General features: G+C 41.0%; 1 protein-coding gene across 1 annotated transcript; it reads right to left on the reverse strand.

Moving 5' to 3' along the window:
• Positions 1-5,377: 5,377 nt before the first annotated feature.
• LOC128497847 (collagen alpha-1(VI) chain-like) lies at positions 5,378-15,216 on the reverse strand. The gene is made up of 6 exons (XM_053468031.1): positions 15,002-15,216; positions 13,611-13,723; positions 13,153-13,336; positions 7,060-7,231; positions 6,954-6,983; positions 5,378-6,139 (listed from the first exon to the last, which is right to left on the reverse strand). Exons 1-6 carry the CDS (start codon positions 15,200-15,202, stop codon positions 5,538-5,540), a joined length of 1,302 nt encoding a protein of 433 aa, XP_053324006.1. The 5' UTR covers positions 15,203-15,216; the 3' UTR covers positions 5,378-5,537.
• Positions 15,217-17,302: the final 2,086 nt, after the last annotated feature.

Genomic DNA, 17,302 nt, shown 5'->3' on the forward strand with positions numbered 1-17,302 from the left:
GTATCTGACTGCTTCAGCAACCCATCTTCAGTCTCTTGAACTGGTGCCTGGACGTCGTCATGGTAGTTCTTTAGTAGTTGTTATGCGTGAATTCGCTCACCTTTTTGGATCGGAGTGGCCCCTGTAGTCCCGTGGCCAGCACACTCAGGGTTACAGCTGTGTGTTTATGTGCATTTGAGACACACTGTCACTTCTTCCTGTTCCAGCACTTCCTATCACTGACAGGGGGAAGGCTCCTATTAGCTGCAGGGTGATATCTCCTCCTCCTGAACGCACTGACACAGCAGCCTTCTTCTCCACCTCTTCCACGGTGACACGACTGTGTTCACACTCACCAGTGGGAGCTGTGCGGCTTCTCATATAATATCCACTCTATAAGTCTGCATTGGCTCAAAATAATTATAATACAATCCGCGGACCGCCCCCTCTATGGTTTTGCTCAGCATATGTTTGCATGGGTAGGCGTGGCTGTAGACCGTACGATTCTAGAACCATAGGGGGAGACAGTTACATCTGGCTATAATAGGGCTACTTCCTTGTATAATGCTAACGCTATACTATTGCGACGTTTTGTGTATTAAAAACAGCTTTTGTTTTATTCTCTAATTTATTATTTACATAAAGGAGGAGAATTTGGGTGATTCCTGGGAGCTTTAAGCTGAGCTCGTCCAATTATTAACCCTTTAATAACATCACAAAGATTCTATTCCAAAGACTTGCTAATGATATGATATATAGTCATTATTAACTATTTTTTCACACTACAGGTCTAAAGCGATTTTCACGTTTTTTTATTTTTTACTATGTCTCTGTTCACCCATAATGTCCCTCAATTAATGTACCCACACAAACTATATTTTGGTTTTCTAAGCACAACAAGTATTCATAAATGCAAGACATAATTTTGTTTTAAAAACATCCTAAAAAGTTAAGAAAAAAGTTTTTTTTTTTTGCAGTTTTACACGTATACAAATTGTTGAACCAATGGGAAAAAATACCCAAAATATATTACTAAAAATTATCCTGATTTATAAGCTACTATATATGGCCAGTATTTTCATCTATTTTGCCTGGTATAGGGCAAATATTACACGTTGCGCATTGCTTTTTTGAAACTTTTTCAAATTTAGTATGGTGGGACTCAAACTTTAATATTAGTCACAGATATGAAAACCACTCCACAAAATTGTACGTTACCGAAAAGAAGACATTCTGGAGTATTTTACCAGGGTTATTTTGACACTTTTCAGGCTGCCAATGTATCTACAATTTCTTCCAAATTTAGTGATTACTTTAGTTTTTTGTGTTTTTCAGACACTGTATGTTGCCTTTCTTTTCTTGCCTAGAAAATAAGTGACTGCAGAAGAAAACATTTATATTCAGCAGTATTTCCCCAAGTTAGTTTAGCTGCCCCTAATTCAAATTACCCCTGTAGTAGTCAGGAAAGCGTATTTTTTGAATATTCCTATTCTTTATTTATTTAAGGTAACCGAGGAGCACTGTAGGGAGTGGGAAGGGTATTTCTAATAGAGCTACATATGATGGGATTTTTAATATTTTTTGTTTTACTTTTTTATTTTCTATTACATTCATTTTACTTTGTACAATGCTCTCAATGTATAGAGGTCCACTTTGGGGTCTTTTATGACCCATGGGGATCTCTATTCACACAGGGGAACCTCTGTGATGTCACCGGTGATATCAACTGTTAGGGTTCCCCATCACAGCAATCAGTGGGTTCACCCAGAGGGTTCCCCTGTGGTGTTTCTCTCTACAGCAGTCAGAGGAATCCTACAGGAAGCCCTCTGATCGCTGAGTGCAGCCCTAAGACAGCATACCACAAGCACACTGACTGATCGCACATTGCCAGAGTTATAGTGAAAGGTGAACCAATCAGGCTCTCTACAGACATAGGGATCCCAACTACGTCAGTGATCTAAATCCCTATAGAAAGTATTGTCGCTCAATTAAAGCGTAACCAAAATTTGATGTCATGCCTCAGGGCCACACATTTGGCTGTCAAATTAGACAGTCTAATCACAGTTCACCGCCAAGGTACAGTTTTTTTATGACGTATTCTCTACGTCACTGGTCCTAAAAGGGGTAAGTAAAGATAAAAACCCTTACAGTCACTTGAAGCACAGTGTGTTTTTGTAAATGTTCCTAATAATTTTTTGCTTGTTATAATATGACTTATAACATGAAAATCTAGCCCAAAAATATTATTTCATAATCCTCGATATTAGGGCTGGTAATCTACGGCAACATATTAAACCAAATGCCTACTTTTCTTATACATAATCTTGATCTTTAGCTTGTCTCAGATTTTGGTAATGGTTTACATGATTCGGTTAATGCTCCCACCAACATCGGCTTGGGTGAGGTGAACTTTGAAAGTGGATCGCCCCAAAAATATTATTTTGACAAATGTATTTAGTTATACTAATAGCTTTTGTAGTTTACCCTTTAACAGCCCACGTTCCTCACCTCTAGACTGAATGTACTGTCTGCCAGGGCTCAATCTGAAACCCTGTCCCTGCACATGGGCAGTAAATGCCTGCCAAGTTTGAAACGCAGCTTGTTAACATTCAAATTATTTCAATGTATTTGGGAAATATCTACACCAAAAAAAAAGTCTGCCGAGCAGAAAGTAAGATGTTAATCTAGGAAAAGCATGAACCTTAAATCCTTCCACTCCCTTGTCTTGTTAGCTGAATTGACATAACTCTGGGCTCACTGTATATCAACTTAGGCAGCTATTTATAGCACATTTACGCAAACAAAGGTGATGCAAGAAAAGCCTTTAAAGTTCAGGTCGCAATGATCTTTTTTTAATTCATGACATAACAGAGGTTAGGTTGCAGATGATGTCACCCATTTCTGACTTGTTTTCCTAAATTTGTGGCTGTTTTCCTGAAGTGCTATATAACACTAGATTTGGTAACTCATTACTCATTGGTAATATATTATCCAACCGACTAGTCTCCTTATTCTGTTAAAATATATCACAGAATCTCAACTGTAAAAATTGTAGTGACATTGTACTTAAAAATTAATAAATGAATAGTATTAAAATATAATTGCTTTGCTGATGTATATCACTATGTACTATCTCATACATGTTGGCCAATGTTTCATTTGCCCCTATACTTTGGAACACTAGGTAGGCTTATATCGGTGATGACCAGAGCAATCATCACGTAGGTTGCAGTGGAAAAAAGTTAGATAAAAACTGATTTATTTTATCTCGGTTGATGGACCAGTGTTTTTACATTACAATATATAAAAGGACTACTATTCAATTACTTGTGGTTTATCCAGCACAGTATCTGCAGTATACATTTCACCTCCTTCCTGAATGGTCATATCTAGGCATTGAATCTTCAAATGAACCATCTAACTAAAGAATTTGACATATTTGCTTGGAATCTCAGAGCCAACTAAAAATGTAGAAGCCAGAGTTTTGTTTTTACGAAACATAGTTGCAGTTTCTATTATTTACAGTTAAATATATTGTGAGCAAGGAAGTATTTTTTACAATCATAAAAAAAGGGCCAAGCAGCACAAACACTAGCCACTTGGCAACCCTCATCATGGCACGTGATGATAGGTGGAGCAGGTGACACCTTAGGTGCCAGAACGCAATTTCTGTTTGGCCCCTGGTGTTTGCCCAGCTCTGATTTGATATTTACTTTAATTTGTAGGTTGTAGATATTTACTTCGTGCTTTTTCGGAAGAGCTTGGAAAGAAAATTTGGAAACCCCTGTCTGAGTTGAAATTTCTGCCTAAGAGAGACCTTGCTGATGCAGTATAACTACCTTGTGTTTTGTTGCTGGGCTCAGTCTTGCCATGATGTATGACTATTGACATTAAAGTCTTCCTTGCCTTGTTAGTGAGTTTGGCTGTTCCTCACTGAGTTTTATCCCTCCTACACAGTTTCAGTAAATGATTGTGTTTCAACCTACATATTAAATTGATGATCATTAGCACCTGTTTATTCATACAACCCTTGATTTTGTGCGAGTGTACCTAGAAGAATTGATGGTGATTTGAAGGCAAAGGGTGGTCGCACCAAATATTGAGTTAGAGGGAAATGAGTGCAAGCTGGAAGCATCTGTATTGTGCCCTTGCCCTCCAGCAGATGGTCCCCATAGTTTCCCACTAAGCATGTGTGGAACCAATGTCTGCTAAGTATGGCTTTGAAACCAGCTCCATGAATAAACCTGGCTTGTCCATCCAATTGCTTATACCTTCCATTCAAATCCCACAGCTATTTTATGGAGTCTTTTAATTCCCGTAGAAGGTGATTTGGCTAAAATTAACATAAATGTTTTCCGGTATTGGCATGATGCACAGGGAAAACGCTAATCTTATTCAGCTGCTATTTCTACTAATCCTGTCCCCAGAAGGAACCGTTTTTGTTGCCCCTGCTATAAATGTTCATTGAAATTGACCTTGGTTATTCTTTAAAGTGAGCACAAGATCACATACAGATATGTATTCCTGAATATTCTTTTCTTGTCAAACTAAATATATTAAGTGATAATAAAAACAAATACCACACAGCAACACAGACAGTAGAGAGATATTTTTTATCATTCCGTATCACATGGATTCCAGTAATGTGTAATACGTATTCAATATAGACAATATGATATTCAAAATTGATTAGTTTTAAAAGTACAGTAATTTTAAGATAAATGAAAGTTTCACCCTCTGTACACCATCTTGGACTTAAATTGTACAATGTCGTCTTGTCTTTTTGGGGTTGAATTCAAAAGAAGCAAATCATATGTACATGAAAACACATATATGTGTTATATATATATGTTGTAATTGCTATATGTACCCTCTTTATAATGTCAATCTGGTTAATGTAGACTTCATAGTAAAAGTATCATCTTTAGATTATGGTGAATATCACCTATATTTCTTGCTTCCTCTGATATTCTATCCACATCATATGGGCATTTAAGGTTTGGAGGTTTAAATGAGAGGAGTGAAAATAGGGACATATTCTATAGATGCCATTATTAAGAATATTCTGTGAACACGTGAAAAAATATTTCTTCTCTTCACCAGAAAACGACCCACAGCTATACACCTGCTGGCTTTTTGTAATGATACATAAATTTGGCTTTGTTCACATTTTATGCCATTCTAAATTTCCAGAACTTATCTTGAACATTGTCTGCTATCACACAAAATAATGTATTTCCAAAAGAACGATAAATTAAAATGAACACATATATTACACGTATTGTAAGGAAACGGGCAGAAGAACAAGGTTAGAAACGGATGAAGACCAACACTTGTGGAAAGTCTAAAGAATTCGGTTCTCTTATGAAGTGTCAAAAATGTATTCTAAAACACACAATTTTTAGTGGAAGTTAACATTGCTTTAATAACTCTCCATTTGTTCTACACTGTTCATTAACAGAAATCCCAACATGCTTGCCGCATTGTATACAACTAGACAAATTAAAAATAACAACAAAATGCAATATGCCTTCCAACTCTTTTTCTTCCTATGTTCATTACGTAATTTTCTTCAAGAAGCTCTGCAACGTGATCCTTTTTAATAGATTGTTGTATTCGGAAACACGGAACACTTTGTTCTCGATTTGGTTAAAGTTGAAATTCTTTTCCTTCCCACTTACCAGTTGGCAAATTCCTACCTCATGGAATATTCCCACAGCAACAGCAAACAGCTCAGTTTTAGGGTTTAAAGCTGTTGCGGCCTGTGCTGCAATCTGGCTTTGCGCACTTCCTGAGGACCTACCATCAGAGAAAACAATGATCTTTCTAACAACACTGGGACGTCCGTTACTCCTCAGAAAGTTCATAAGGTATCTCAAAGCATCTGGTAGATCGGTTGATTCATCCATATAAGTTATTGCTGACACACGTGACACTGCATCCTCCAAATCGATGGTGAAAGGAAGCTCAACCTTCTGCATCCCTGTACCGCTATACTGAATCACCAGAACCCTGAGCATTTTATTGAGGTTCATTTCTTCTGACAAGATCTGGGAAATTGCCATTTTAACAAACACTTTCACTTTTTCAAAGTTTTCATAGCCAACACTGCTGGACCCGTCCATCAAGAACACGATGTCTGTAGGTTCTTCAAATTCAACTGCAACAAAATGTATATGGTATGTATACAAATATAAGTAGGAGCTTACCAGGACTCATCCCCTGTTCTGCACCATTTGGGCGATGAGTCATGGAAGTGTCGCCATATACATAAATAGGGCTATTACTAATATACCTAAGTGGTTGGTAGAAGGTGAAATCTGGACGCTCAGTAGGTGTAGGCAAATGGCACTAGACTGGTAAACAGCTGTAATCACAGACTCAAGCCTGGAAAGAGGCTAGGCTTGGCTCCATGTTTCATTAAACAGTTCATGGAAATTATTTTAATGGTAGCACGTCATACTATTCAGTAAAGACCCACACTGTACATACAATGTAGATTAAGAGGATCCTGGCCATGATACACCATAGAGGCATCCTCGCTGTACAAACATGTCTGGCATGAAGTGGGCCTTGTCTCGTTGGTATGAAAGGGTGCAGGCATCTTGGTCTGTAGCCTGGATCTTGGGCCGTATTCCTTTATGATACATGCCGGGTGGTGCCATTAGAGAGAGTTGCATAGCATGCGGGAACACTGCAAGTGATGTGAGCCAACAGAGGCACACATGTCTGCTTTCTCCATATTGCTGTGTTTTTCCAATATGGAAATTGGAATAATGGCCTAATCACAGCTCCTTGAGGTTGTTTCAGGGTACAATAGAACCAATTTGCATATGGAGTCATTACTGGGCCTATACACAATTAAGTGCCCATATACCATAAACAATTTAGATATAATCCAACATTTTCTCCCTGAACTACATTCAGTTACTGTATTGCTTGTCTGTTTATGAAGAATACAAAAAACAGCCTACCTTGACAAGTGAAATCCGGACATACCGAATCTAAAAACAGAAAATACATTTTCAGCAAGAGGCTAAGAAAACAAATACAAAACCAGCACATTTGGTAAGAACCAACCTTTGCAAATGTACTTAGTGATATTTTCAAAGACAGATTCCTCCAGTAGCTCATGGTATTCTCTTATGAGAACTTGCATCCCTTGGGCCTTTTTGCCTTGGCAGGTGATTTCTTGAAGCGCCTTCATATGCGGAGCTCTTTTGAATATGTCGCCAATGCCTATCCCAATTACCTTTATTAAAACAAATATGGCATTTTAGATAGGTAGGTATGTATGCATTGATAATAATTAATAACAGTCATCTAGCATTCTCTTTAAATCAAACTGAAAGAAGCAATTAAATTGACAAACATATTACATAGTATGTGTATATTTTCGATTTTATGGCGTATGTTATCCCCGGACAACAATGTTGTGGGCCCACCTCACCTGAAGAGCCACATTGGAGAAGTCAGCTGCAGGGTATCATGAGATGCCACAAAGGAGCTACAATGGAGGTCTGTACTGCAACAACACAGACCTCTGTTGATTTTACAGCTTCCTGGGTCAGCTAGGGGAGATCAGAGATCTCTCCAACCGGCCCATGGCCCCCCTGCTTGCAACAGCGGGAAAATTATGGAGTCACTTGGGAAAGCTCATGAAAATTGGGCCTGTCCCATGAAAACCAGGACACTTGAGAGTATTGAGATAGTGAGGGACAAACTTGGGCTTGTGGCATATCATCATACCGGGGTACCTGGAGCCTTCCCTTGTGGGATGCCCACAGGACTGCCCACTGACATCAGTAAACACCCCCCATTTAAAAGGTAAATAGGCAGGGAGCGGGGTATGTCAAGACCTCGCTCCCATGACCCGGAGGATTTGGTGTCGATTTGGAGAACCAGTGCTTCACTCGGAGATCTCCAGGTCAAACCCGGAGAGTTCCCAGGTATGCGTATCATATGTTACAGGGATATATCTGCATGATCTTATCATTTTATATATATACTAAAACATACGAATATTTATTGGTATCTTAGAGATGATCAATATAATCAATAGTGGTAATTTTGTCACACATCTTACTAAAAACTTTTTTTTTAATGAAAAAGTTTAGCAATGTATCTTCTAGAAATTAAATTCTTTTTACAACTTTCAGACAGGTGTGCACTAGAGGGTGAATTTCTTTAATACACGCCATGTAAGGTAGAGGCGTTATTACCACTTGTAATTTCCATGACATTTCCAGCCATTTCCATGACATAATCAGGAAGCATATGAATACAAAGCGATGAAGTCAGTAAATTAAAACCGGAAACCTATATTGTGCAAGTGCGGTATAAAGTCTGAACTGATAACTTTATCTGCGGAGCACTTTAATCAGAATCAAAGAAGTTACCAATAGAAGCACTTTCCAATGTGTTTCACGTTTATAGCCTGATAACATGGAGACAATAAATACCGTATTTATCGGCGTATAACACGCACTGGCGTATAACACGCACCCCCATTTTTGAACAAAAAAACTGAACAAAAAAAACTTCATCAGAATCACTGCTATCTGGGAAACCACACACACACAGTAAGACACACACACAGTAAGACACACTCACACTCAGACACACACACCCTAACCCCCCTTCTCAGGATCTCCCCTCTCTCTCCCTAACCCCATCCCGGTCACTTACCTTCAACTCCTGTGTTGGAAGCGTGAGGCGTTTGTCTCGGGTGCCGGCGCTTCACTGCTGAGCGCCGGCACCCGAGACAAATGCCTCACGCTTCCAACACAGGAGTTGAAGCGCTGAGGCAGGCTGAGGCTGAGGCTGAGGCAGGCGGCGGCGGCGGCTGCTGCTGAGGCAGGCGCCAGGCGGCGGCGGCGGCTGAGGCAGGCGGCGGCGGCTGAGGCAGGCGGCTGAGGCAGGCGGCTGAGGCAGGCGGCGGCGGCCGCCAGCAGAGGAGTCCTGGATTTCTGTCAGTCAGGGGGGCCCGAGAGTTGCCGAGCGGTCGTCTTCAGCAACCGCTCGGCACCCCTTGGGCCCCCCCTGACTGGCAGAACTCCAGGGCCCGGTCGCAGTTGCGACCCCGGTAGTTCCGCCACTGGCTCTAGGATTTATCGGCGTATAACACGCAGGTAGGGTTTCAGCTTAATATTTTAGTTAAAAAAGTGCGTGTTATACGCCGATAAATACGGTACTTTCCTCAATTACAGTATGTGTTGTAAACCTGAAATAAATATTAGCTACACAGGAAAGAATGTGTCGTGTTGCAAAATGAATAAAATAAGATACAGCACAGAACTATAAATGTTTCCAGCATGATAATTATGGGATATGTTAAACTTGTGCATTCGGATTCGTACAAACTTTATTTTTAATGAAACTAGCCAATTTTTTTATGCGTTCATACAAATCTCCAATAACAAGGAGGGCCCAGACGAAATAAATGAAAATGAATGACAGAAACTTAATTAAGATTTGTTAATCAGTTTGCCACATTTTGGAGCCATTACAACCCTTTGTGGCTCCATTACAACCTGTTTTGGTCTTCTCTGAGGTAAAGGTAAAGTGAAAAGGGACTGGGTGTGGGAGGGTACATATAAATGACTGATAGGTAGAAGTGGCACAAAAAACAGGGATGATATCATTGAGGGTTATGGCCAGGGCCGGCCCTGCCATGGAACAGAGTGGGGCAATTGCCCCAGGTAGCACTTTTGAAGAGGTGGCAGTACCCGCTCGGCGCCCCCCTCTCTCTCCTCTGCGAGCCCTCTAGCTCTGTCTCGGTGCCGGCTTGTAATGCTGAGCGCCGGAATATGACGTCATTTCCGGTGCTCAACAGTGAAGCAGCGCGCACCGCGGCAGAGCAGGGAGACTGCTGGAAGGTAAGTGAAGTACAAAGGGGGGGGTAGATAATAGGGGGGGAGGGGGTAGATAATGAGCAGTGGCGTCGGCAGGGGGGGGGCGGCATTTCAAACTTCACCCCAGGCGGCACTATGTCTTGGGCCGGCCCTGGTTATGGCTGTGATTGATGGGTCCAATAACCTGTGACATTTTTTCCTTACTTTCTTCACACTGGCCATGTGAAACAATACATCACTTATTGGTGAGAAATTGGGCTGAGTAGGGGACTGTACAATACATGCATTGTGTTTTAATTCTTGAAATACTGTTCCTGAATTGGGTTTAAGACAGTTGCACATTTAAACTACCAGCAACGCAACAACGCAAATTAAAAAAATCTGAATATATTGGTGAAAAATTAGGCAGGGCAGGGGATTGCGTAATGCCCACAGTGTGTTTTAGTTCTTGAAATACTATTTTTGAATTGGGTTTCAGTTGCAAATTTACAAAACAATAAATCCTTAATATTGCTGATGACTTAGATAGGCCAAGGAACTTTTTTCTCTCTATTTTTGCAGTTGACTACAATTGGTTTGGAACAGGCCCGGACTGGCCATCGGGCACACCAGCCATTTGCACGGTGGGCCGGGCCACGGCAGGGCCGCATTGACTTAGGGGCTGATGGAGCTGCAGCTCCAGGCCCCTACCCTACCTACGGCCGCATTAACGCAGGGCATAAGGGGCACCTGCCCCTTAGGCCCGCCGCAACTGCGACCGGGTCCGCCACTCTAAGGGGCCGGAAAGTCCCCACCAAGGCCGGCCTTACGGGTCTGCGGCCGCACAGGATTTAAATTAAAACATCTGGGTTTTTTTTTACTTAATTTAACATCCTCCATGTTAAATAACGTTTTTTTAAACTTTATTTAACATGGAGGATGTTAAATAAAGTTGAACCCCCCCCCGATGTTTTAATTTAAACCCTGCGCGGCCGCAGACCCCTAAGGCCGGCCCTGGTGGGGGCTTCCCGGCCTCTTAGGGCAGGGCCGACCTTTGGGGTGTGCGACCGCACAGGGCGCCACACTCCAGGGGGCGGCGGCAGCGGCGGTCCGCACCGGGTGCCGCTCATCAGGGGGTGCCAATTTGTGGCACCCGGCACCCCTCCAGAGACGGGCAGTAATGTCCGCCGCTGGAGGAGCAGGCTCGCAAGGGAGCGGTATCGGAGGTCTTTAACAGACCTCCGGTTCCCTTGAGTGATTTTAAGCCGGGTTCAACCCTTTGATCCGCGCGGCAACAGCTGCTGTGCGCCGGGGTTTGTTGTCAGATCCCGGCACACAGCACTGAAGCCGCGCCCACCGCTGTCCGTGCCCTCTGACCCGGAAGAAGACAGAGAGGACAGAACGGAAGAAGAGGAAAAGAAGCTGAAAGAAGAAAGGAAAGGTAGGAAAGCATTAAGTGGGAGTGGATTAGTATATGTGTGGATTAGTATATATGTGTGGACTGGTGTATATACGTGTGGATTGGTATATACGTGTGGATTGGTGTATATACGTGTGGATTGGTGTATATACGTGTGGATTTGTGTATACGTGTGGATTGGTGTATATACGTGTGGATTGGTGTATATACGTGTGGATTGGTATATACGTGTGGATTGGTATGTGTGTGGATTAGTATATGTGTGGATTGGTATATATGTGTGGATTAGTATGCATGTGGATTGGTATGCATGTGGATTGGTATGCGTGTGGATTGGTATACGTGTGGATTGGTATATGTGTGGATTGGTAAGTGCGTGAGAGTGATGGGTGTTATGCTGTACCATTTCCAATGTCTTTTTCATGATCATAACTCCCATCACTCTATACTGTTCCATACAGTGGCAGAGCTGGGAGGCAGAGGCCTTGCACCCCCACCGCAGGACTCCTGAAAGGTAAGTGAACTTCAAAGAGGGAGAGGGTAGATAGTTAGGAGGGGGTAGTTGCGGCGGGCTTAAGGGGCTCTGCGTTAATGCGACCATATAGGACCAGTCAGTCCGGTCCTGACTGGGCCTATTTTAAGGTGGGGGCCACAGGCGCGGTCGCAGTTGCTGCCTGCTCCGGGAACAAGGTAAGTAGGGTGAGGGAGGGGGGTGCAGTGAGAAGGGGCAGAGGGGGGTTAGATAGTGAGAAAGGGGGAGAGGGGATAGATAGAGGCGGTGCATATTAAGAAGTGGGGAAGGGGGTTACATAGTGAAAAGGGGGAACATAGTGAAAAGGGGCAGATAAGATGTAGAGAGGGGGTAGTGTGAATGCGTATGAGAATGAATGAATAAATGTGTGGAGGAGTTGTGTGAATGCGTATGACAATTAATGAATTCATGTGTGGAAGAATTGCTTGAATGATTTGTGAGACTGCATTAACCCCTTAAGGACAATGGGCGGCCCCTAAACCCATTAAAAACAATGCATTTTTAGCCCGTACATGTACGGGCTTTGTCATTAAGGGGTTAATGAATGTGTTAATAATTTGTGTGAATGATTAAATGCAAAGATGGTACATGAAGGGTGGGCTTTAACAATAAATAAATAAATAAATAAATAAATATGGGCTGCTCAGGCTTAAATGCCCGGGCCTATTTTTTGTCCCAGTCCGGGCCTGGAGGGGGTAGTGTGAATGCGTATGAGAATGAATGAATAAATGTGTGGAGGAGTTGTTTGAATGCGTATGACAATTAATGAATTCATGTGTGGATGAATTGCTTGAATGATTTGTGAGACTGCATTAATGAATGTGTTAATAATTTGTGTGAATTATTAAATGCAAAGATGGTACATGAAGGGTGGGCTTTAACAATAAATAAATAAATAAATAAATAAATATGGGCTGCTCAGGCTTAAATGCCCGGGCCTATTTTTTGTCCCAGTCCGGGCCTGGTTTGGAATGAGACGGAGTCCTGTTCAATATGGATATGTCTTTCTGGCAGAGCTTGCCCTGCATCTGCAGATGTGACTCAGTCTCCTTCCTTACTGTGGGGAATCAATTATTCTTTTTTCTAATATTGGGGACATTTTGGCTTATATAAAATTCTATATAATCTATATAGAGGTAGGGCAGGGGGCCCTACCTCTATGACTATATGCGCATAGAAACTCTATTTACCTATTGTGGTGTTCTGTGGAGTATGGTGGCATGCTATAAATCAATAAGTTATAAAAATAACAATATGGGACTTTTATATTTTGTTAAACAATAGGTATGATTGCTTATTTGGAATATAGTGCAAACATATTGTATATTTCATGTCTAAATAAGTTAAAGACCCTTGAATTCTAGGAAACATCCAGTGATTTTGCTTACGTTCATGTTGGGTACGGTGCAAAGGGAAGCCAGTGATTTGCGATCCCGTACATCAGACCTGCCGTCTGTAAACACAACCGCCACTTTGTGTGTAAGGACCGATTCCTCCAAAGTTTGCTTGGCCAGATCTAATGCTTCCCCAGTGTAAGTACCCCCTGCCATCCAGTTCATATTCTTTACAGCACTGCAAATAGAAAGAAAGCATCATTGATACTTGCAAGGGTTAAAAGATTTTAACACCCAATATTGACATTATGAAGCTAAATTACAAGCATGGATGCAGGGTTGCAAGATTTAGGAAAGAAAATTCTAGAAAAATCACATGATGGACTTAGATGTTAATGATTGGTAATACAATGTTGTAGGAAAACCTTGTGAGTACAATACATTACACATTCCTCCAGCTTTTATAGAATTATACAAATATTATCAATGTCTAAAGCAAAAATGTATCTCACCTCTTAAATTGAGCTAGGGTTTTAATATTGGGGTCATCCATGGACAATAGCTCTTGTTTTCCTTCATGGCTGTACTGAATGATCCCAACACGAGTTTCAATCAGCTCCTTTCCCTGGTGAAGAACAGTATTCATAATACTATTAAGCATGAACCTTATTTAAACTATTTATACAAAACAAGCAGCAGTTATTTGTACCAAAGACAGATCCGGCTTTACAGGTGTTTTTTTTGCTTCACATATACATATAATAGGATGGAGAATGCCTTCTAGAAATGTTATACCATGAAAGTGCAAGGGGGGAACCAGTTTAAAGTGGCACATTCAATAGTATATTCGGGGTGAAAACAGCCCCTATGCCACAGAATTGAGGGCAATCGGGCTCTACAGTGTACTGCTGGTCAATGGGCTGGTTCCAAGGGACATCTCTCCAACTCATTTACACTATGGCAGATTGTACCTATCCTGCACAATCTCCATAGTATGCTCTTTTCAGTGTGTTGCTTCCTTATGAGGCAGAGAGCCAGGATGGAGGGTTATATGAGAATATGGGAATTTCAATATTACAAAAATGTAGGTTTGTAGAAACTTTTACGGTTTCTGACATTAAGACAGCAGGCATAAGTTAGTTTTGGCGTGTAGGTAAACTGGCCTTTTTCTCTTTCTGAACTCAAATAAAATATTCTGCAAACCTTACTTTTTGAGCACAAGCACAAATCTGCCACTAGATGTCCTTCCATCCCTACACATTAATCATATATAGAAGAGCTGTCTGGGGCAACTCGACAGTCCTTCCGCTCCAAGCAGTCTTTTGCTTATTGACTGTATGGTAGGACTTTTTTCACTGATCATAACTATACTGAATCTATCTATCTATCTATCTATCTATCTATCTATCTATCTATCTATCTATCTATCTATCTATCTATCTATCTATACAAAACAGATTTTTTTGTCACCTATCTGCTATGAGGTTATTATTTTTTAATATTTTGGTTCAATGAAGTTTTACTGATTATGAACATTATTTGGCTGGTGTTAAGAACAGGTCAGACAGATACATTTGACTTGTATAACTCCTACTCCTACTGGGAATGTTGTGTTTGTGGTTAAATGGTTTTCAGCTAAAAAGGGAGATGAGATTTTCCAGTATTGATGATGGAGATAAGGGAATACATTATTTTACTCTATTAGTCTTTTTAAAAGATCTGTTTTCTAAATAAATCCAATGAGAAATATGTGAAAAGTCCCCAGCAATCATTCAGAGGACAGCAGAAGGTGATGTCATAATGGAGCTCAGCAACAATTCTTATTACTCAGTCAGCAGACAGCATCTCAAAAAAACTGTTAATTTTATTATTTTGTTAAGGTAATATAATTATATTAAAATACCTTGTTTCTTCCATTTTTTGTAATCTTGCTGATAACACGGATGATGAATTCCTTCTGTAGTGTAAAGTTATGGAACCCCACACTTTCAGAACTATCCAGAACAAAGAAGACCATTACTGGGCCACATGGGCATTCTACAAAAGGAAAATGTGTATCAGGATTAAACTGCATATAGCTCTTATATTCCTCCTTTAAATTCATCAAATAACATCTCAAACATAATGTACACATAGAGAGAAAGAATTTGACAACAGATAAAAACCATGTTGTTTTCCATAGCACGCTACATAACATGTGATACCTTCAGCTTTGTAGTGGGCCTTATGGGCGTTCTAGAATACTTTGTTATATAGTGTATATTTGGAAAACTCCAGCAAGGTCAGCCTTTCCAAAATACATTTAGCTGTTGATATAGCCAACTTTTTAAAACTGAATAGACCACAATATATTTGGAAGCATTGACCAACTGGTTGATGCCAGAGGAGGCCCCTGCAGGCGACCAATAGACTCACTCGCACGGCCCTTTAACTCCTGATGGCGCAACTTGGCCTGAGTTCCAAGAGTTAAAGGTCCGTACGAGAAAATCTATTGGCCATTCTTATGGACCTTTAACTCTTGGAGCCAAGTTGCAGCACCAGGATTTTAAAAGTCTGTACGAGCGACTCTATTGGTCGCCGGCAGGGGGCTCGTCTGCCATCAGCCAATGAAGTACAGGTGCACTTCATTGGTTGATGGCAGAGGAGGCACCTGCCGGCGACCAATAGAGTTGCTCGTATGGACATTTAAAATCCTGGCGCTAAACCTGCTGCGTAGTTCGTACCACGTTAATCCCGTATTAACCCCTTCTACAAAAAAATGGCAAAAAACGTTTGTTTTTCACCCACAAAGACGAACACGAAGAGTCTTTATACATACTAATATACATACAATTAGAGGAAAAAGTAGGTGGAATTAAAGTAATTGAATTTGACCTGATCTTCAACTAAGTCTAGTCTGCTTCAATTAATAAAAACACAAAAGTCTTCATGTCTTTACTGAACACACTGTGTAAACAATACAGGGTGGAAAGGTGAAGTATGTGAAACCCTGGGCTAATGACTTCTAACCTGGAGTCAGCAAACCTGGATTCCAGTCAATGAGATTGGGAGTGTTGATCAGAGCTGATCTGCCCTAAAACAATCACCTATGAGTTTTCACAAGAAGCATTGCCTGATGTGAACAATGCCTTGAAAAAAACAAATTTCTGAAGACCCAAGATTAAGAATTGTTGACTTGCATAAAGTTGGATAGAGTTACGAAAGTATCTTTAAAAGCCTTGATGTTCACCAGTCCATAGTAAAACAAACGGACTATAAGTTGAGATCGTACAGCACTTGCTACTCTCCCTAGGGATGGGTGTCCTGCAAAGATAGCTGCGAGACTCGGTGTCAACGAAAGACTTACAGAAAACTCTGGAACATGCTAACATCTCTGTTGTGAGTCTATAGTACAAAGGAGGACTCCACGGAGGAAGTCACTGCTGTCTAAAAAAAATGTTGCAAAAGAGCGCCTGAATGTTCCACAGCGCTACCGGCTTAATAGTCTGTGGACCAATAAAACCAAACTTAAGTTGTTTGTAAGGAACACCCAAAGTTATACATGTAGATAAAAGGGTGCAGCACACCAACATAAACACTTCATCCCAAATATAAAACATGGTGAAGGCATCATAATTAGGGGCTATTTTGCTCCCTCGGGGCCTAGTGAGCCTGCTATCATGAAAAAAAAATGACTTGCCAGGTTCATCAAGATATTTTGTAGAAAAATGTAAGGCAATCTATCAACCAATTGAAGCTGAAGAGAAGTTGAGTACTGCAACAGGACAATGACCCAAAGCATAGCAGTAAATCAACAACAGAATGGATTCAACGGAATTAGATTGGAGTCACACCAGAAATCCCAAGAATATTGCTACATGGAAATAGTTTTGTAAAGAGAAATGCTCCAAAATTCCTCCTAACCACTGTGCAGGTTTGACTCACAACTACAGGAAACATTTGGTTGAGGTTACTGCTAACGGAGGGTCAAGCGCTAATTAAATCCAAGGGTTCACATTCTTTTTCCACCATGCACTATGAATGTGTACACAAGGTTTTCACACTGCTTGTGTGTTATTAGTTAACCCCTTCAGTAACCATTTGTACTATACATTGGTTTAATCAAGATCCCCCTTTCCAAAGTGTCAGGCACCCTTGTTGGCTGCTACATATTTTCAGGCTTCTGACCTTTCCAGGTATTATCTTCATTTAACCTCCTTACCTA

This window comes from Spea bombifrons, chromosome 5 (assembly GCF_027358695.1).
Source record: "Spea bombifrons isolate aSpeBom1 chromosome 5, aSpeBom1.2.pri, whole genome shotgun sequence".
NCBI lineage: Eukaryota > Metazoa > Chordata > Amphibia > Anura > Pelobatidae > Spea > Spea bombifrons.